Genomic DNA, 15,508 nt, shown 5'->3' with positions numbered 1-15,508 from the left:
TCCAAGTAGTTAGAGTGCATCTCATTGCTATTTTTAGCTCTGTGTTCTTCTTCGACTTTGGCCATTTTTAAAGAAACTTGACAGCAAAAGTAGAGATGAAAGGCGGTTTGAATTCCTTGAGTGCATTGGACAGGAAGTCGCGCAAGGCAGCTGAGGATGGACTGGACAGCAGAAAGAATGCCCCCCTGCAAATGACGCCTGCAGGGATGAGGGAGGGCGTCTGAACTCTGAGCCTCAGAACAAACCGCAGTCACCCTTCCAGGCACACGTGGACGTCAGGGCACAGCAAGCAACACGTGGATCTCCACGATGACCCAAGTGCCAGAACACCCCCAGCATTCCTCACAGCCCAGGCACTGGAAATCCGCGATAGGGTTTGATTTTACCAGTCCAATTGATGCTATCGTTGCATCCTAACTGCCACGTAATTCCAATTTCACCAAAGCAAGCCGACCACTTCTGGAATCTGACCAGTGACAACAGACCAAAGAAGTCGTCTTATCTCAGATTAACAGTTCATATCAACCAGGAGACGTCAGTAGGAAGAAATAAAGAGAATTGGACAAACAGAGCCATCCCACAGCAGTCACAGAGGGCCCGCTCTGCAGCAGACAGAACTCTCCCGACGGACACCAGGAGCGAAGGAGTAGTGTGGGGGAGGGGGAGGGGGGGCTGTCAGAGACCTACCTTGTAGAAGGGCTCCATTTCTCTTGAAGAAGGTGCTGCCCGGCCAGAGGGGTGGACCTGATGTGCTAAAACAGAAGAGAAACCAGCGTGAGGGCGAGCTTGTCTACACTCACTCAGCAGCACTCAGAAAACAACGCTTCCTCCAAACACATCCTTCAAAATGGCCTCAGAACACTTTCCCAATTATGCATTATTTACACCCTCTGAAAATGTATCTTTAAAAACCGTTAGTCTTGTTTTATGATGAATGGGCTTCATATTTCAACGTGCATAACCCGTCCATGTGGGTATTCAGGTTACTGTCCTAACCCTGCTCCCTCTTGGGCACTGAAATCATTTGCAGGTAAACAAAATGGCCACATCAGATGCTCAACATCATAGCTTATAACTTTCGCTAATTTCTTCATAATTTTATGACTTTATGAGGCAAAGAACTCCCATCCATGTCTTCTGAGATCAGCAGGTTTTTCACCACTTCCTAGTGCCACCTGCCCATTATAAATGCGAGCTTGCCTTTCCTGGCTTTTCTACCACCAAATTCTTATTATACAGATATGACCTTGATCAACGCCCTCCTCCCCTGTCTTCTTGTTTCATATCCCGTTTTCAATTTCTTGGCTTAAAATGTTGCACCCCATATCCCATAAAACACTTTTCAGATATGTTACCACTCACAGTCCTGCAACAGGAGAGGCAAGAAAAGACGAGAGATTAATGTATCACAATGACATTTTACTACATTTATAGACAAGCATTTTCACTGTTTTAAGACACCCAGTGAAAAACTTTATAACCAAGCCGGTCTTGGAGTAGAAAGGAGGTGACTCTAAATCAAGGATTGGTTTAGATTAATGTTAGAAAGCACTTAGTCAAAATTGTGCCTACAGCCAGCCCAACAGGCAGCATAAATTACTTTCTCCAAGATAGAACGTGGCAAATGATACCGGTTAATGCATCATCAATCACCTTCAGCGTTAAAAAAAATTAAAAAGTTGGTCTAAATAATAAGTTTGTAAGTTTGGCAAACACGGACACACACACACAGAATAAGAAATCTGAAGGACTACCCGATGAATGTTTCTAGAGTCCATCAGGGTCTCTAGTGATGCAGGGGAACAATACTGTTAACAGGAAGGAGAAATGCCAGTGACACGTTCTGTTGACCAACATTTCGTCCCCAGAGGTACAAAGAGCACACCAGGTATGGGGACGTGGTACATGGCTGGTGAGGCGTAGAGAAGGAGGAAGAAAAGTGCTACAGCACACAAATACATCAAAATGATGACAAACGTGTCAGAAAACACACAGTATGAACCTTGACGTAAATGATAAAACTTTTGTTTCATTGTGGTTTGGATCCACTCTACTCAGAGTAAGTGAGGATAATGCATCTCAGCTATGGCTTTTCCTGCAGCCCTGATCCTCAGCTCCGGCTGCTGTGGCCTCTGAGTGGCCAGGAGTTGCGCAGGACAGCAGGAGATCTGGCCGGGGTCTCAGGGCTGCAGGATGATGGCAGCAAGCTGAGTTCTCTTCTGTATGATTCCTGTCCTATTCCGATTTGAGGCTGTTAAGGCTCATAGCTGCATGAAGAATAATGTGCGTTAAAATGCTTAAGATTATCTTTGAACAACCCCAGCCAGCTCCTGGGATCTCACCATCTGATTTTTATAAGAAAGCAGGAAATAGCCAGCTGGCTGTGGCCAACGCTGAATCACCTGATTTCTAAAGATACTTAAAAACTGAGGAGTTCACGATAGAGGAGTTGGCGCTTCTGGAGAATTCGATAATTGACTATTACTGCAGGAGCCTGAATATCTAGCTTACTTCCCTCCAAATCTCCTCTTCATTCTGACCCTGATTTGCCTGAAAACTGAGTAGACGCCAGGGATGGAGTAAACGTGGGGAACGGAGGACGGGTAAATCCAGTGGTGTAGATAAGGAAAATTCTCTGTACGATAGAAATCTACTTCAAGATTTCTACAGCATCCTTTGAATGTACCTAAGTCACCGATCGCTATTCCGCTCGTTCTGCTGTGCTGCCGTGTAATCCACACTCTCACAGTGGAGACAGATCTGGAGTGGCCCACCTACCCGCTCTGATGTAGCCCCTGTAGTGACTGATGCATTCACCTGTGGGCTCGGTTCCTGCCATGCTAATTGCAAAGCTTTTGAGCTCACTGGCCCCATATTCTACACTCTTCTTTGGTATGGTCCCTCCAAGTGACATCTTCTAACTGTTAGGAGATTCAAGGATTTATTAAGAGCTTGTTGAAAACTGTGCTTGGACATGGAGAGAAAAATTAGAAGCCATATTTTATGGCCTCTAGGAGCTTACTGTCATACTTAGCTAGCTCCAACCTCTTGTGACTCTATCTAAAGAGACTAGAAATGCTTGTGGAAAGGCCAACGGTTATGGGCCTAGTGGCTACAGGTTGGGGAGAGAGCAAACTGATATTTTCCCTCCATCTGGAGATACCCCTGGTTCACCGGGCTTTAAAGCTCAAAGTTAGCTTTTAAAAGGTATATAAAATTACTTAAAAATGTATAGCAACCACAGTAATTCAGAGAAGCTAGTGGTTGAGATCTTTGTGGGAGTATCTCAGGCCACTCTGGAAACCACTCATTTGTGTGGCAAATCAAGGAGGGGAGGGTGGGTGGTCTGTGCAGAGCAGGATGGGGGACTCTCCACACTCAAGTCACCTAAACGCCAGTGAACTTGTAAATAATCACTGCAATGGGAAGTGGCCACTAGGGCCCCCTTCAACCTACCAGAGCGGGTTTTAATCACGTTACAATGGTGCTCACACTGCTTGAAGACAGGATACCACATTACCATGTACAGAGCACAGTGATCAACACTTTTCCGTGGGATCCTCCAATCCCATGAGAGGGCAAGGCAGAACCCACTGTCCCCATTCTTCAGGTGATGGAGGGACTTGTCCAAGTCATCACATGGCTTGTCAGTGATCAGCCCAAGACCAGCCCACTGTACCACAAAGACACACGTCAACGGCCCCGATTTCATTTCTCATCATCCAGCTTTCTCTTCCAGTCTTTCGGCACCAAACCCTTAGCTATCCTCCTCCATGGAAGAAGGCTGTGGACGGTATTTCACTAGGAATCTCTCCAAGACAAAATCCCAGGCTAGAAAAAGCAATCAGGCTCACCAGATGCGAAAGACAGACACGTGGGCTCATATCAGCAGAAACAATACAGCGCTGATGCCACAACTGTCTCACTTCAGTAACGCTCTAACAAAATCTCATGACCTTCAGCACCAGAAGCCAAACCCACGTGTGGCAAAGGAAGTCGAGCAACAGGTTAAGAGGGCCTGGCCTGCCAGCAAAGGCAGTTTGTCAACTGGCATTTGAGAACATTGATCCAGCTGATCATTAAGACCAGAGCTGAGCCAGCAAATCCCAAGGGAAGTGCCCTACCATCCCACCAGCACCTGCCAGAGACTCAGAGCTCTGTCTCTCCCTGGGCCTCACACACTCAGCTGCAGTTCTTCCAGCTCCCAAGGGGACTGTAGGTCAACAGGTCGTCCGGCCCTAAGGTGGCTCTTGGCATAATGATGCCATCTGTCATGCGACACCCATGAGCTGCCACCATTGTCAGAACCAGATGAACTCTAACCAAGACCCTGGGAGGTTCTGGCAAGATCCACACCTGTTTTCACCAGCCTGGACTTTCTGTGAGTCTAAGAAAAGAAAATTAGGAAAAGTCCTTCTTTTCTAAGTACTTTTTAAAAAGTACTTTTTGTCTAAGAACCCGGCTGCCAAAAGTGAACGGGTTGATCTGAAAGAGAGAACAGGGTACTGCAACACGGATGAACCCCAAGGACATCATGCTAAGTGAAATACACCAGTCACAAAAGGACAAATTTCAAGTTCATAGAGACAGAGTAGAAGGGGAGTTCCCAGAGGCTGGAGGGAGGGGGGAGTAGGGAGTTGTTTAGTGGGTACAGAGTTGCAGTTGTGTAAGTTGAAAAGAGTTATGGGGGTTGGTTACCCAATAATGTGAATGTACTTAACACTACTGAACTGTACACTTAAACGGCTAAGATGGTATATTTTATGTTATGTGTATTTTACTACCACAACAAAAAATTTTTACTGTAAAATGATAGAGGGAGAGAGAGAGAGAGAGAAAGAAAGAATGAATACAGGAAGGACCCCAGAAGAAGTGAATCAAAGTCTAAAGAGTTTTGGGCAGTGAAAGATCAACCTACATGCTGCGTTTCTGAAGGTCCCCTGCAGTTAGCATCTCTGCCAGAGTGGCCCAAAGTACACTAAACAACAGAAAGGGATATGGTGAGACCAGCCTATCCTAACCTGGTCCTTACAGAGGCCAGAGCTTGTCTGGTAGTGTTCAGGCAGCTGAGCAGATCTCTGACATATTCTTAGCACTAGAAACAATGCGAAGGCAGTCCCCTTGGATGTGTGAAATCTACCATCAGACTGTGTTTCTCCAGGAATAAAACAGTCAAAGCAGTTGTAATGAAGGGGGAAATTCCTGAAAAAATACTTGGAATTCTACTGTTAATTCTACCTGTGGATTGATCAACAGAATGTCATAGAAAAACAAATACGACCTACACCACATACTAACACAGACACACTGGGTGAAAGATGCCAGTCTTGAAGTTTGGAATGCAGGAATCGGACGTGTGTGAGATGGTCTCAAGTTTCACAAAACACCCTTCATAATTTGAGACGCATCACTAAAGAGTCCAGTTGAAAGTTCAGAAATCTCAGGGACTTTTACAACCTTCCATACAAAACCGGACTATACTGACGTTCAAAGAGATCTCAGTGGCCACCTGGCTCCATCCGAGCTGTGGTGGGGAGAGCACAAGATTTGGACTCAAGGAATTTGTCTGTTGAAAACACAAGCTGAGGGCTTCCCTGGAGGCGCAGTGGTTAAGAGTCCGCCTGCCGATACAGGGGACGCGGGTTCGTGCCCCGGTCCGGGAAGATCCCACATGCCGTGGAGCAGCTGGGCCCGTGAGCCATGGCCGCTGAGCCTGCGCGTCCGGAGCCTGTGCTCCGCGACGGGAGAGGCCACAACAGTGAGAGGCCCACGTACCAGAAAAAAAAAAAAAAAAAAAAACCACAAGCTGAAAACAGGTCTCAATTCCACTCCTACAAACAGGGAGCAGTTACAGCATGTAGTGCTGGAGAATTAAATGAGATGATGCATGTACAAAGGACACTCTGTGAACTGCAAATATCCCAGTGGTTGTCTTGATTACAAGAAAACTGCAGTTCAGAGAAGTTAAATGATGTGCTCGGTGCCAACACTTCCTCCTACATCCTGTGGACTCTCCCAGTTAGGCTCTTGGCTTCACTTCTGTGACAGAAGAGCTAACCACACCTTCATCTTCCTCTTCCCCTTAAGGATGCTTTGAGATCATCTCATTTGCAAACATTCCTCCACCCGAAGTAGCAATGAACACTTTCTAAAAATCAATAGGCTGGAAGAAGCAGCTTCACGGATGCCACCTACTCCAAAGAAAGCTAAAAAAAAGACAGCTCTGCCCAGAATCCTGCATAGATCCAAACTATTAAGTACGGCTGCCCACAGTGACCTTTCAGGGTCAGGCAATCAAGAGGCAGAAGAGACCAGGTGGAAACGTATCAGGACTGGCCAATTTTCAGAGGCTGACAATTACTGGGAAGGCATTACTGGAGTGATCAGACAATAACCAGCAAGGACCACAAAAGCCACAACGGAGAGTGTGGCAAGATCTCTCTGAAGGCAAAACTCGGATCCTGGTAAGAAATGGAATGGCTTTGTCACCTTCGCCAATGTTAAGACTGGAGAACTGGGAGATTGGGATTGACATATATACACTAATGTGTATCAAATGGATAACTAATAAGAACCTGGTGTATAAAAAAATAAAGTTAAATTTAAAATTTTTTTAAAAAGACTGGAGACTCATCCTGTCTCCAACTGGATCAACCCGCAAAGCATTCCTGTGTACCCATCACAGCCAAGGGTACGCTAGGCTGCAGCGGATGGGGGGGAACGGCTGCGAGACTCGGACAGGGCTGGCTGCTCTGGAGCAAGAGCTACTGGGCGATTTTAAATACATCAATAATGTTCCACGAAGTATGCTATGAAGTTTAGGGTTTCCCTCCTCAGACACGTTTGAGATGTGCTGCTGACCTGTGACAGGGTTTCTCAACCTTGGCACTGCTGACCTTTGGGGCTGGGTCATCTTTACGGTGGGGGCCGTCCTGTGGGTGCTAGGGTGTTCGGCAGCCTCCCTGGCCTCTACCCACTAGATCCCAGCACCAACCCTCCCCAGCTGTAACAAATAAAAATGTCTCCAGAAACTACCATGTGTCCTCTGGGAGATAAAATGGCCCCCAGCCAAGAACCATTACCCGATGGTCAGCAACCCGACTAAGCTGCCCTCACTCTTCTCTCCACTCGCCAAGTCCCAACACCCCCCCTCCCCGCTCCATACCTCATCAGGCAAAAACGTCACCTCCTCTTTTCTAAAACCAAAGCCATTCCTCACAAGCTCACTCACCCTCCGTTATTTCTACCTGTGTCTGCACCTTCTTCTTTGCCAAAGCAACACCCCTACTGCCCTCTTTTCCTCTGGCATCTTTCCTCCTGCCATTATCCCTTGTCTCCCCTCACCTCCCCCTTCCAGGACTTCTTAGCTGACCCATCATCCAACATCACCTAGTGTCCAAATGCTCCTTTTGGCCCCCATGACCCTGCCATGCACTCACCAAGCACAGGAGCTGGGCGACAGTGCCCGACCTCCGCTCTTCTGCGTCATGGTGTCCCCGGACTGGCTGCGATCCCCTCAGGTCTGGGTCATCAGAGGCCCCTAAGTCACCCCGCCATTCAGGGCTAAGGGCCTTGATGGCTCTACAGCCCCTCTCCCCTGCCCACTCCGTGCCCGCCCACATGCACGCATATGAGAGGCTTACTTCATTATTTTTTTTTTCTAATTACATAAACTATCACTTTTGACATTATCTCTTTAAAATCCTTTCCAAGTTTAGCCTCACAACACCCAGCTAGCCTGGCTCTCCTCCTCCCACTCTCCTTTCTATGAAATCTGCTAGCTCTCTGTCCAGCCTTACCCCCATAATGATGGGTATTCCTGGAGTTGTAGCCCTCTCTTCTTCTCTATTCATTCTCCTTTGTTAGGAGAGTTCATAAACTCCTGGGGAATCTGGCTTTTCCAATTCTGTATCTCGAGCTGATCTTGCCTCCAGACTCTGGAATGTATTTCTGGCTGCATCCCCCCAGGCCACATCAATTCAAATGAGGGAGCCAGTTTCCCACCTCTGTTTCCCCTGCTGGTCCCCACGGGCACTTTCCACACTGCCCTGCATTTCTCAGTGTGTCTATTGGTTCTCTAGGGCTGTCATAACAAAGTACCACAGATAAGTATCTTAAAACAATAGAAATTTCTTTTCTCCCAGTAGTGGAGGTTAGGAGTCCAAAGTCAAGGATGGTTCCTTCTAAGGGCTTTAAGTGAGAATCTGTTCTATGCCGCTCCCCTAGCTTCCGGTGGTTGCAGGCAATCCTTGGCCTTCCCTGGCTTATATATGCATCACCCTGTCTCTGCCTTCATGTTTATATGGCATTCTCCCTATGTGTGCTTTCTGTGTTCAAATTCCTCCTTTTGATATTGGCTTAGGAGTCCACCCTACTGCAGTATGACCTCATCTTCACTAACAACTGCAATGACCATATTTCCAAATGAGATCATATTCTGGAGTGCTGGGTGTTAGGACCTAACATCAATATATGAAGTTTTGGAGGGGACAACTCAGCCGAACACAGTGTCTGTGATTGTCTCCCTTTACACACGGTGCACTCACACTCCCTGACACACTGCGACATCTGAGTCTGTCTTCTCCTAAATCCCTACCACCTACGGCAATGCTTGGAACTTGGCTGGTACCTGTCAATGCTTGTTGAAAGAATACAAGTTACCAATTAATTTAACTCAGCATTCCTCAAAAAAAGAAAAGAAAATGACCCAGCTTTTGGTGATTGCCTGTAAAATGTTCAAGTTAAAAACGCTGGTGCTCATGGAACATTCTACAGGATAGATCATATCTTGGGTCACAAATCAAGCCTTGGTAAATTAAAGAAAATTGAAATCTTATCAAGTGTCTTTTCCAACCATAATGCTGTTAAGACTAGATATCAATTACAGGAAAAAATCTTTATAAGATACAAACACATGGAAGCTGAACAATACACTACTTAATAACAAAGAGATCATTGAGGCAATCAAAAAATACCTAGAAACAAATAATAATGAAAACACAACAACCCAAAACCTATGGGCTGCAGCAAAAGCAGTTGTAAGAGGGAAGTTTATAGCCATACAATCCTACCTCAAGAAACAAGAAACATCTCAAATAAACAATCTAACCTTACACCTAAAGCAATTAGAGAAAGAAGAACGAAAAAAACCCACAGTTAGTAGAAAGAAAGAAATCATAAAGATCAGAGCAGAAATAAATGAAAAAGAAATGAAGGAAACGATAGCAAAGATCAATAAAACTAAAAGCTGGTTCTTTGAGAAGATAAACAAAATTGATAAACCATTAGCCAGACTCATCAAGAAAAAAAGGGAGAAGACTCAAATCAACAGAATTAGAAATGAAAAAGAAGTAACAACTGACACTGCAGAAATAGAAAGGATCATGAGAGATTACTACAAGAAACTATATGCCAATAAATGGACAACCTGGAGAAAATCGGCAAATTCTTAGAAAAGCACAACCTTTCGAGACTGAACCAGGAAAAAATAGAAAATATAAACAGACCAATCACAAGCACTGAAATTGAGACTGTGATAAAAAATCTCCCAACAAGGGCTTCCCTGGTGGCGCAGTGGTTGAGAGTCTGCCTGCCGATGCAGGGGACACGGGTTCGTGCCCCGGTCCGGGAAGATCCCACATGCCGCGGAGCGGCTGGGCCCGTGAGTCATGGCCGCTGAGCCTGTGCGTCTGGAGCCTGTGCTCCGCAACGGGAGAGGCCACAAGAGTGAGAGGCCCGCGTACCTCAAAAAAAAAAAAAATCTTCCAACAAACAAAAAGCCCAGGACCAGATGGCTTCCCAGGCGAATTCTATCAAACATTTAGAGAAGAGCTAATACCTATGCTTCTCAAACTCTTCCAAAATATAGCAGAGGGAGAAACACTCCAAAACTCATTCTACGAGACCTCCATCACCCTGATACCAAAACCAGACAAAGATGTCACAAAGAAAGAAAACTACAGGCCAATATCACTGATGAACATAGATGCAAAAATCCTCAACAAAATACTAGCAAACAGAATCCAACAGCACATTAAAAGGATCATATACCATGATCAAGTGGGGTTTATCCCAGGAATGCAAGAATTCTTCAAATACGCAAATCACTCAATATGATACACCCTATTAACAAACTGAAGGAAAAAAACATATGATCATCTCAATAGATGCAGAAGAAGCTTTCGACAAAATTCAACACCCATTCATGATAAAAACCCTCCAGAAAGCAGGCATAGAGGGAACTTACCTCAACATAATAAAGGCCATATACGACAAACCCACAGCCAACATCGTTCTCAATGGTGAAAAACTGAAACCATTTCCACTAAGATCAGGAACAAGACAAAGTTGCCCACTCTCACCACTATTATTCAACATAGTTTTGGAAGTTTTAGCCACAGCAATCAGAGAAGAAAAAGAAATAAAAGGAATCCAAATCGGAAAAGAAGAAGTAAAGCTGTCATTGTTTGCTGATGACATGATTCTATACATAGAGAATCCTAAAGACTCTACCAGAAAACTACCACAGCTAATCAATGAATTTGGTAAAGTAGCAGGATAGAAAATTAATGCACAGAAATCTCTTGCATTCCTATACACTAATGATGAAAAATCTGAAAGAGAAATTAAGGAAACACTCCCATTTACCATTGCAACAAAAAGAATAAGATACCTAGGAATAAACCTACCTAGGAGACAAAAGACCTGTATGCAGAAAACTATAAGACAGTGATGAAAGAAATTAAAGATGGTACAAACAGATGGAGAGATATACCATGTTCTTGGATTGGAAGAATCAACATTGTGAAAATTTCACAATTTGTGTGGAAACACAAAAGACCCCGAATTGCCAAAGCAATCTTGAGAAAGAAAAATGGAGCTGGAGGAATCAGGCTCCCTGACTTCAGAGTATACTACAAAGCTACAGTAATCAAGACAGTATGGTACTGGCATAAAAACACAAATCTAGATCAATGGAACAGGATAGAAAGCCCAGAGATAAACCCATGCACATATGGTCACCTTATCTTTGATAAAGGAGGCAAGAATATACAATGGAGAAAAGACAGCCTCTTCAATAAGTGGTGCTGGGAAAACTGGACAGCTACATGTAAAAGAATGAAATTAGAACACTCCCTAACACCATACACAAAAATAAACTCAAAATGGATTAAAGGCCTAAATGTAAGGCCAGACGTTATAAAACTCTTAGAGGAAAACATAGGCAGAACACTGTATGACATAAATCACAGCAAGATACATTTTGACCCACCTCCTAGAGAAATGGAAATAAAAACAAAAATAAACAAATGGGACCTAATGAAACTTCAAAGCTTTTGCACAGCAAAGGAAACCATAAAAAAGATGAGAAGACAACCCTCAGAATGGGAGAAAATATTTGCAAATGAAGCAAGTGACAAAGGATTAACCTCCAAAATTTACAAGCAGCTCATGAAACTCAATACCAAAAAAAGAAACAACCCAATCCAAAAATGGGCAGAAGACCTAAATCGACCTTTCTCCAAAGACATACAGATTGCCAACAAACACATGAAAGAATGCTCAACATCACTAATCCTTAGAGAAATACAAATCAAAACTACAATGATGTATCACCTCACACCAGTCAGAATGGTCATCATCAAAAAATCTACAAACAATAAATGCTGGAGAGGGTGTGGAGAAAAGGGAACCCTCTTGCACTGTTGGTGCAAATGTAAATTGATACAACCACTATGGAGAACAGTATGGAGGTTCCTTAAAAAAACTAAAAACAGAACTATCATATGACCCACCAATCCCACTACTGGGCATATACCCTGAGACAACCATAATTCAAAGAGTCTTGTACCACATTGTTCATTGCAGCTCTATTTACCATAGCCAGGACATGGAAGCAACCTAAGTGTCCATCGACAGATGAATGGATAAAGAAGATGTGGCACATATATACAGTGGAATATTAGTCATACAAAGAAATGAAATTGAGTTATTTGTAGTGAGGTGGATGGACCTAGGGTCTGTCATACAGAGCGAAGTAAGTCAGAAAGAGAAAAACAAATACTGTATGCCAACAAATATATATGGAATCTTAAAAAAAAAAAGTTCTGAAGAACCTAGGGGTAGGACAGGAATAAGACGTAGACAATGGACTTGAGGACACGGGGAGGGGGAAGGGTAAGCTGTGACAAAGTGAGAGAGTGGCATGGACATATATACACTACCAAATGTAAAATAGATAGCTAGTGGGAAGCAGCAGCATAGCACAGGGAGATCAGCTAGGTGCTTTGTGACCACCTAGAGGGGTGGGATAGGGAGGTTGGGAGGGAGACGCAAGAGGGAGGAGATATGGGGATATATGTAGATGTATAGCTGATTCACTTTGTTATAAAGCAAAACTAACACACCATTGCAAAGCAATTATACTCCAATAAAGATGTTAAAAAAAAAAAATCTGGGATCTCAACCAAGGTTCTCTCCTGAACCCCCATCTGCTGTCATCCATTCCTGCCAACCCCTTCTTTCAAAAGACTCTTGCAATTTCCCTTCCTTTGTGTTTCTACTCTACTGTGTCAACTCATATGCAGATGTTCCCACTAGCATCCTAATAGGTCTGCCCATCTCCAGTCTTTCCCCCAACCCCAGTTCTCCCTGCCTAATACCTTTACAGTCTTCTCAGAGCACAGTATCTTCCTGAGCTCTCCCCTTGGTTTGCAAACTGTTCCCCAGGGAACCCCCAGGGGGTGCCTATAGTGCTGCCAGTGGTGGGCGTGGGGGACGGGTGTCTAGGTGAGGTCCTGCACCAACGTCAACAAAGCATCTCATACTATGTATAAAATAGGTAACTAATGAGAACCTACCGTATAGCACAGGGAACTCTACTCAGTGCTCTGTGGTGACCTAAATGGGAAGGAAATCCAGAAGAGGGGATATATGTATACGTATAGCTGATTCACTTTGCTGTACAGCAGAAATTAACACAACACTGTAAAGCAACTGTACTCCAATAAAAATTAATTTAAAAAAAAAGCATCTCATTTTTCATGTGTCTGACGTGTTGAGTTTCCACATAATTTTTCATTTGAAGAGCTTGATGGTTATAAAAGTGGGTGAAAACCAGTAGCTTATAGGGCAGAGTTAAGTCCAATAGGTTCTCTGCCCCAAGAGGCCTTTCTATTCCTTCTCAAACGTTCCCCCTGATCCCCAACATACCACCTGAGGCAGGTCTCCAGAACACACTCGTACCCCATATATTTCTATGACCCATTCAAGCCAACTTGAAACAGGAGGGAAGGGGGCAGGGCACAACCTTTAAAAGAATGACGCAGCCATTGAGGACACAACATCAACTGGTTAGAACCAACTAGGTCCAAGATGGTAGAAGATTCGACTTCCAGTGGACCTTGAGCCTCATTATATGCTCATTGGAATCCATCAGCATATGCTAACTGACACACCCACCAGTGCCATGACAGTTCTGAGGCTAACCATAAAAGGTCAAAACGTGGGCCGTGGCACCATTCCTGGAAATCTCCACCCCTTCTCCACAATATCCGTAGTTGGAACAATCCTCCCACTCATCAGCCTATGAAATTACCCAGCCCGGAAAAACGAACCGCCCCATATTTCGGGGCCTCTCGCCTTCTGAGACGGCCCACACTCTGTCTACGGAATGTGTTTCTCTCTAAATAAGTCCACTTCTTACCTATCACTTTATTTCTCACCGAATTCCTTCTGTGAGGGGACATAAAAGAATCTGAGCTTCATTAAGTCCTGAGACCAGGTGTGTGATCTCAATGAAAAGACACTGGGTTCAAGTGCCAATCTGGGTTGTGTGGTTTCAGATTCTGTTCCCCTCTGCTGAAATGCCCTGCTCCCATGTTCTCTTTGCCTATTCAACTCCCATCCATCCTTTATGGTTCAACTCAAATCCCGGATCTTTTTCTGGTCACTCCTACACTGGAACCTCTCCCCACTCTGAATTTGGTAATTCCTGTATAGTACAGCTGATCGTACTATGTGGTATTTCCTGATCTGATGTCTTACACCTTTAATTCACTTTCCATAGGTGTGTGTCTTACCTTTCCAAAGGGCAGAAACCCCATGTAGGCAGAGACTAAAGGTGACTCCCCTCCTAGAATTTAGCCGAGTTCACTGAACACAAAAATTGTCGCTATTATTCTACTAAGTGATGGTGTAAAGCAGCAGAAGTGCTACCTGCATATCATAAACAGAATTATTTCACACAGTAGGATTTCTAAAAAATTCTCTTAGTAGACATAATTCTCTTACAAAGGAACTAGCCTATATAGTAACATTCCTTCTTCCACTATCATCATCTCAGATAAAAACTTAAAAATCTTTAAAAATGGAAACAAAATTACAAATCTCATCTTTGATGGTAAGTAATACGTGAGGTAATTTGGATTACTCTTTTCTGTGATTTTTTGATTACGTAGGAATATATAAATAACTAGATAAGTACATGTATATTTTTGATAATATGGAATGCATGTTTGAGTATACCGAAGAAATTCTGCCTGAAGCCTGGGCTACAATTTTAGATGCATACAGCTCATGATACATCTTATGAACAGATGCAAAGGTGTTTATCATTATCTTTGTGCTACACAGTTTCTAATTTTACATATGAAAACCAAGGCATCATTCAGCATAAAGTACATTATTTGCATGATATATTTGCATTTGTAAAACACCCACATTTACTTTTACTGCTTAATGGGCCTGGTTAAAATGGGCCACTCTATATAAATGGAGCACACTGGTTCGCAACTCAATGGTGCTGATAAGAAAACGACTCCTTTTAGATGCAAATGAACCTACTAATCACAATTAAAATGGTGGAGTTGAGGAAAGCTGAGCAGCTGTTCCAAGAGCTACAAGTCTATGGCCAGTTTGGTTCCAGCTTAATCTCAGGAGCAGCCTGGGACTCCCCAGAGGACAACTGCCCAAGGGCCAATGGGATAAACTTAGCTTTTTCAAAGGTGGTTGGGAGAGGTTAGAGGTAGCTCCCGAATCTGGGCTGACTGTGCAACTGTGGTCATCCGTCCAGTTCAAAGGACATAAGTGGTGCAGAAGGGAGGAGGATTGCATTTGTAAGACTCACAGAGGAAAGGCAAGACACAAAAAATTAAGTAACTGAGGCATCCCTTTGAAACGGTGTAGTCGCTATGGAAAACAGTGTGGTGGTTCCTCAAACAATTACACATAGAATTACCACAGGATCCAGTCCACTTCTGGGACTATACTCAAAAGAACTGAAAGCAGGAACTCAAAGAGTTGCTTGTACCCCCATGTTCACAGCAGCATTATTCACAATAGGTAAAGAGCGGAAGCGACCAGAGTGTCCATCGATGCATGAATGGATAAAGAGTACCCGGTAAATACATACAATGGAATATTATTCAGTCTTAAAAGAAGAAAGAAATTCCAACACATACTATAACACAGATGAACCTTGAGGACATTACGCTAAGTGAAATAAGCC

General features: G+C 43.9%; 1 protein-coding gene across 9 annotated transcripts in view; it reads right to left on the bottom strand.

Moving 5' to 3' along the window:
• Nucleotides 1-15,508, bottom strand: part of FOXN3 (forkhead box N3) — a 405,900-nt gene that overhangs the window by 122,671 nt on the left and 267,721 nt on the right. For all 9 annotated transcript variants that reach the window (XM_067728219.1, XM_067728275.1, XM_067728258.1 and 6 more), the window contains one exon: nucleotides 688-752. In XM_067728219.1, coding sequence (XP_067584320.1) covers nucleotides 688-752 — 65 coding nt within the window. The remainder of the gene's footprint in view (nucleotides 1-687; nucleotides 753-15,508) is intronic.

Source organism: Pseudorca crassidens, chromosome 1 (assembly GCF_039906515.1).
Source record: "Pseudorca crassidens isolate mPseCra1 chromosome 1, mPseCra1.hap1, whole genome shotgun sequence".
Lineage (NCBI taxonomy): Eukaryota > Metazoa > Chordata > Mammalia > Artiodactyla > Delphinidae > Pseudorca > Pseudorca crassidens.
The sequence above is the reverse complement of the archived record's forward strand: the minus strand, read 5'-3'. Positions and strand labels throughout refer to the sequence as shown.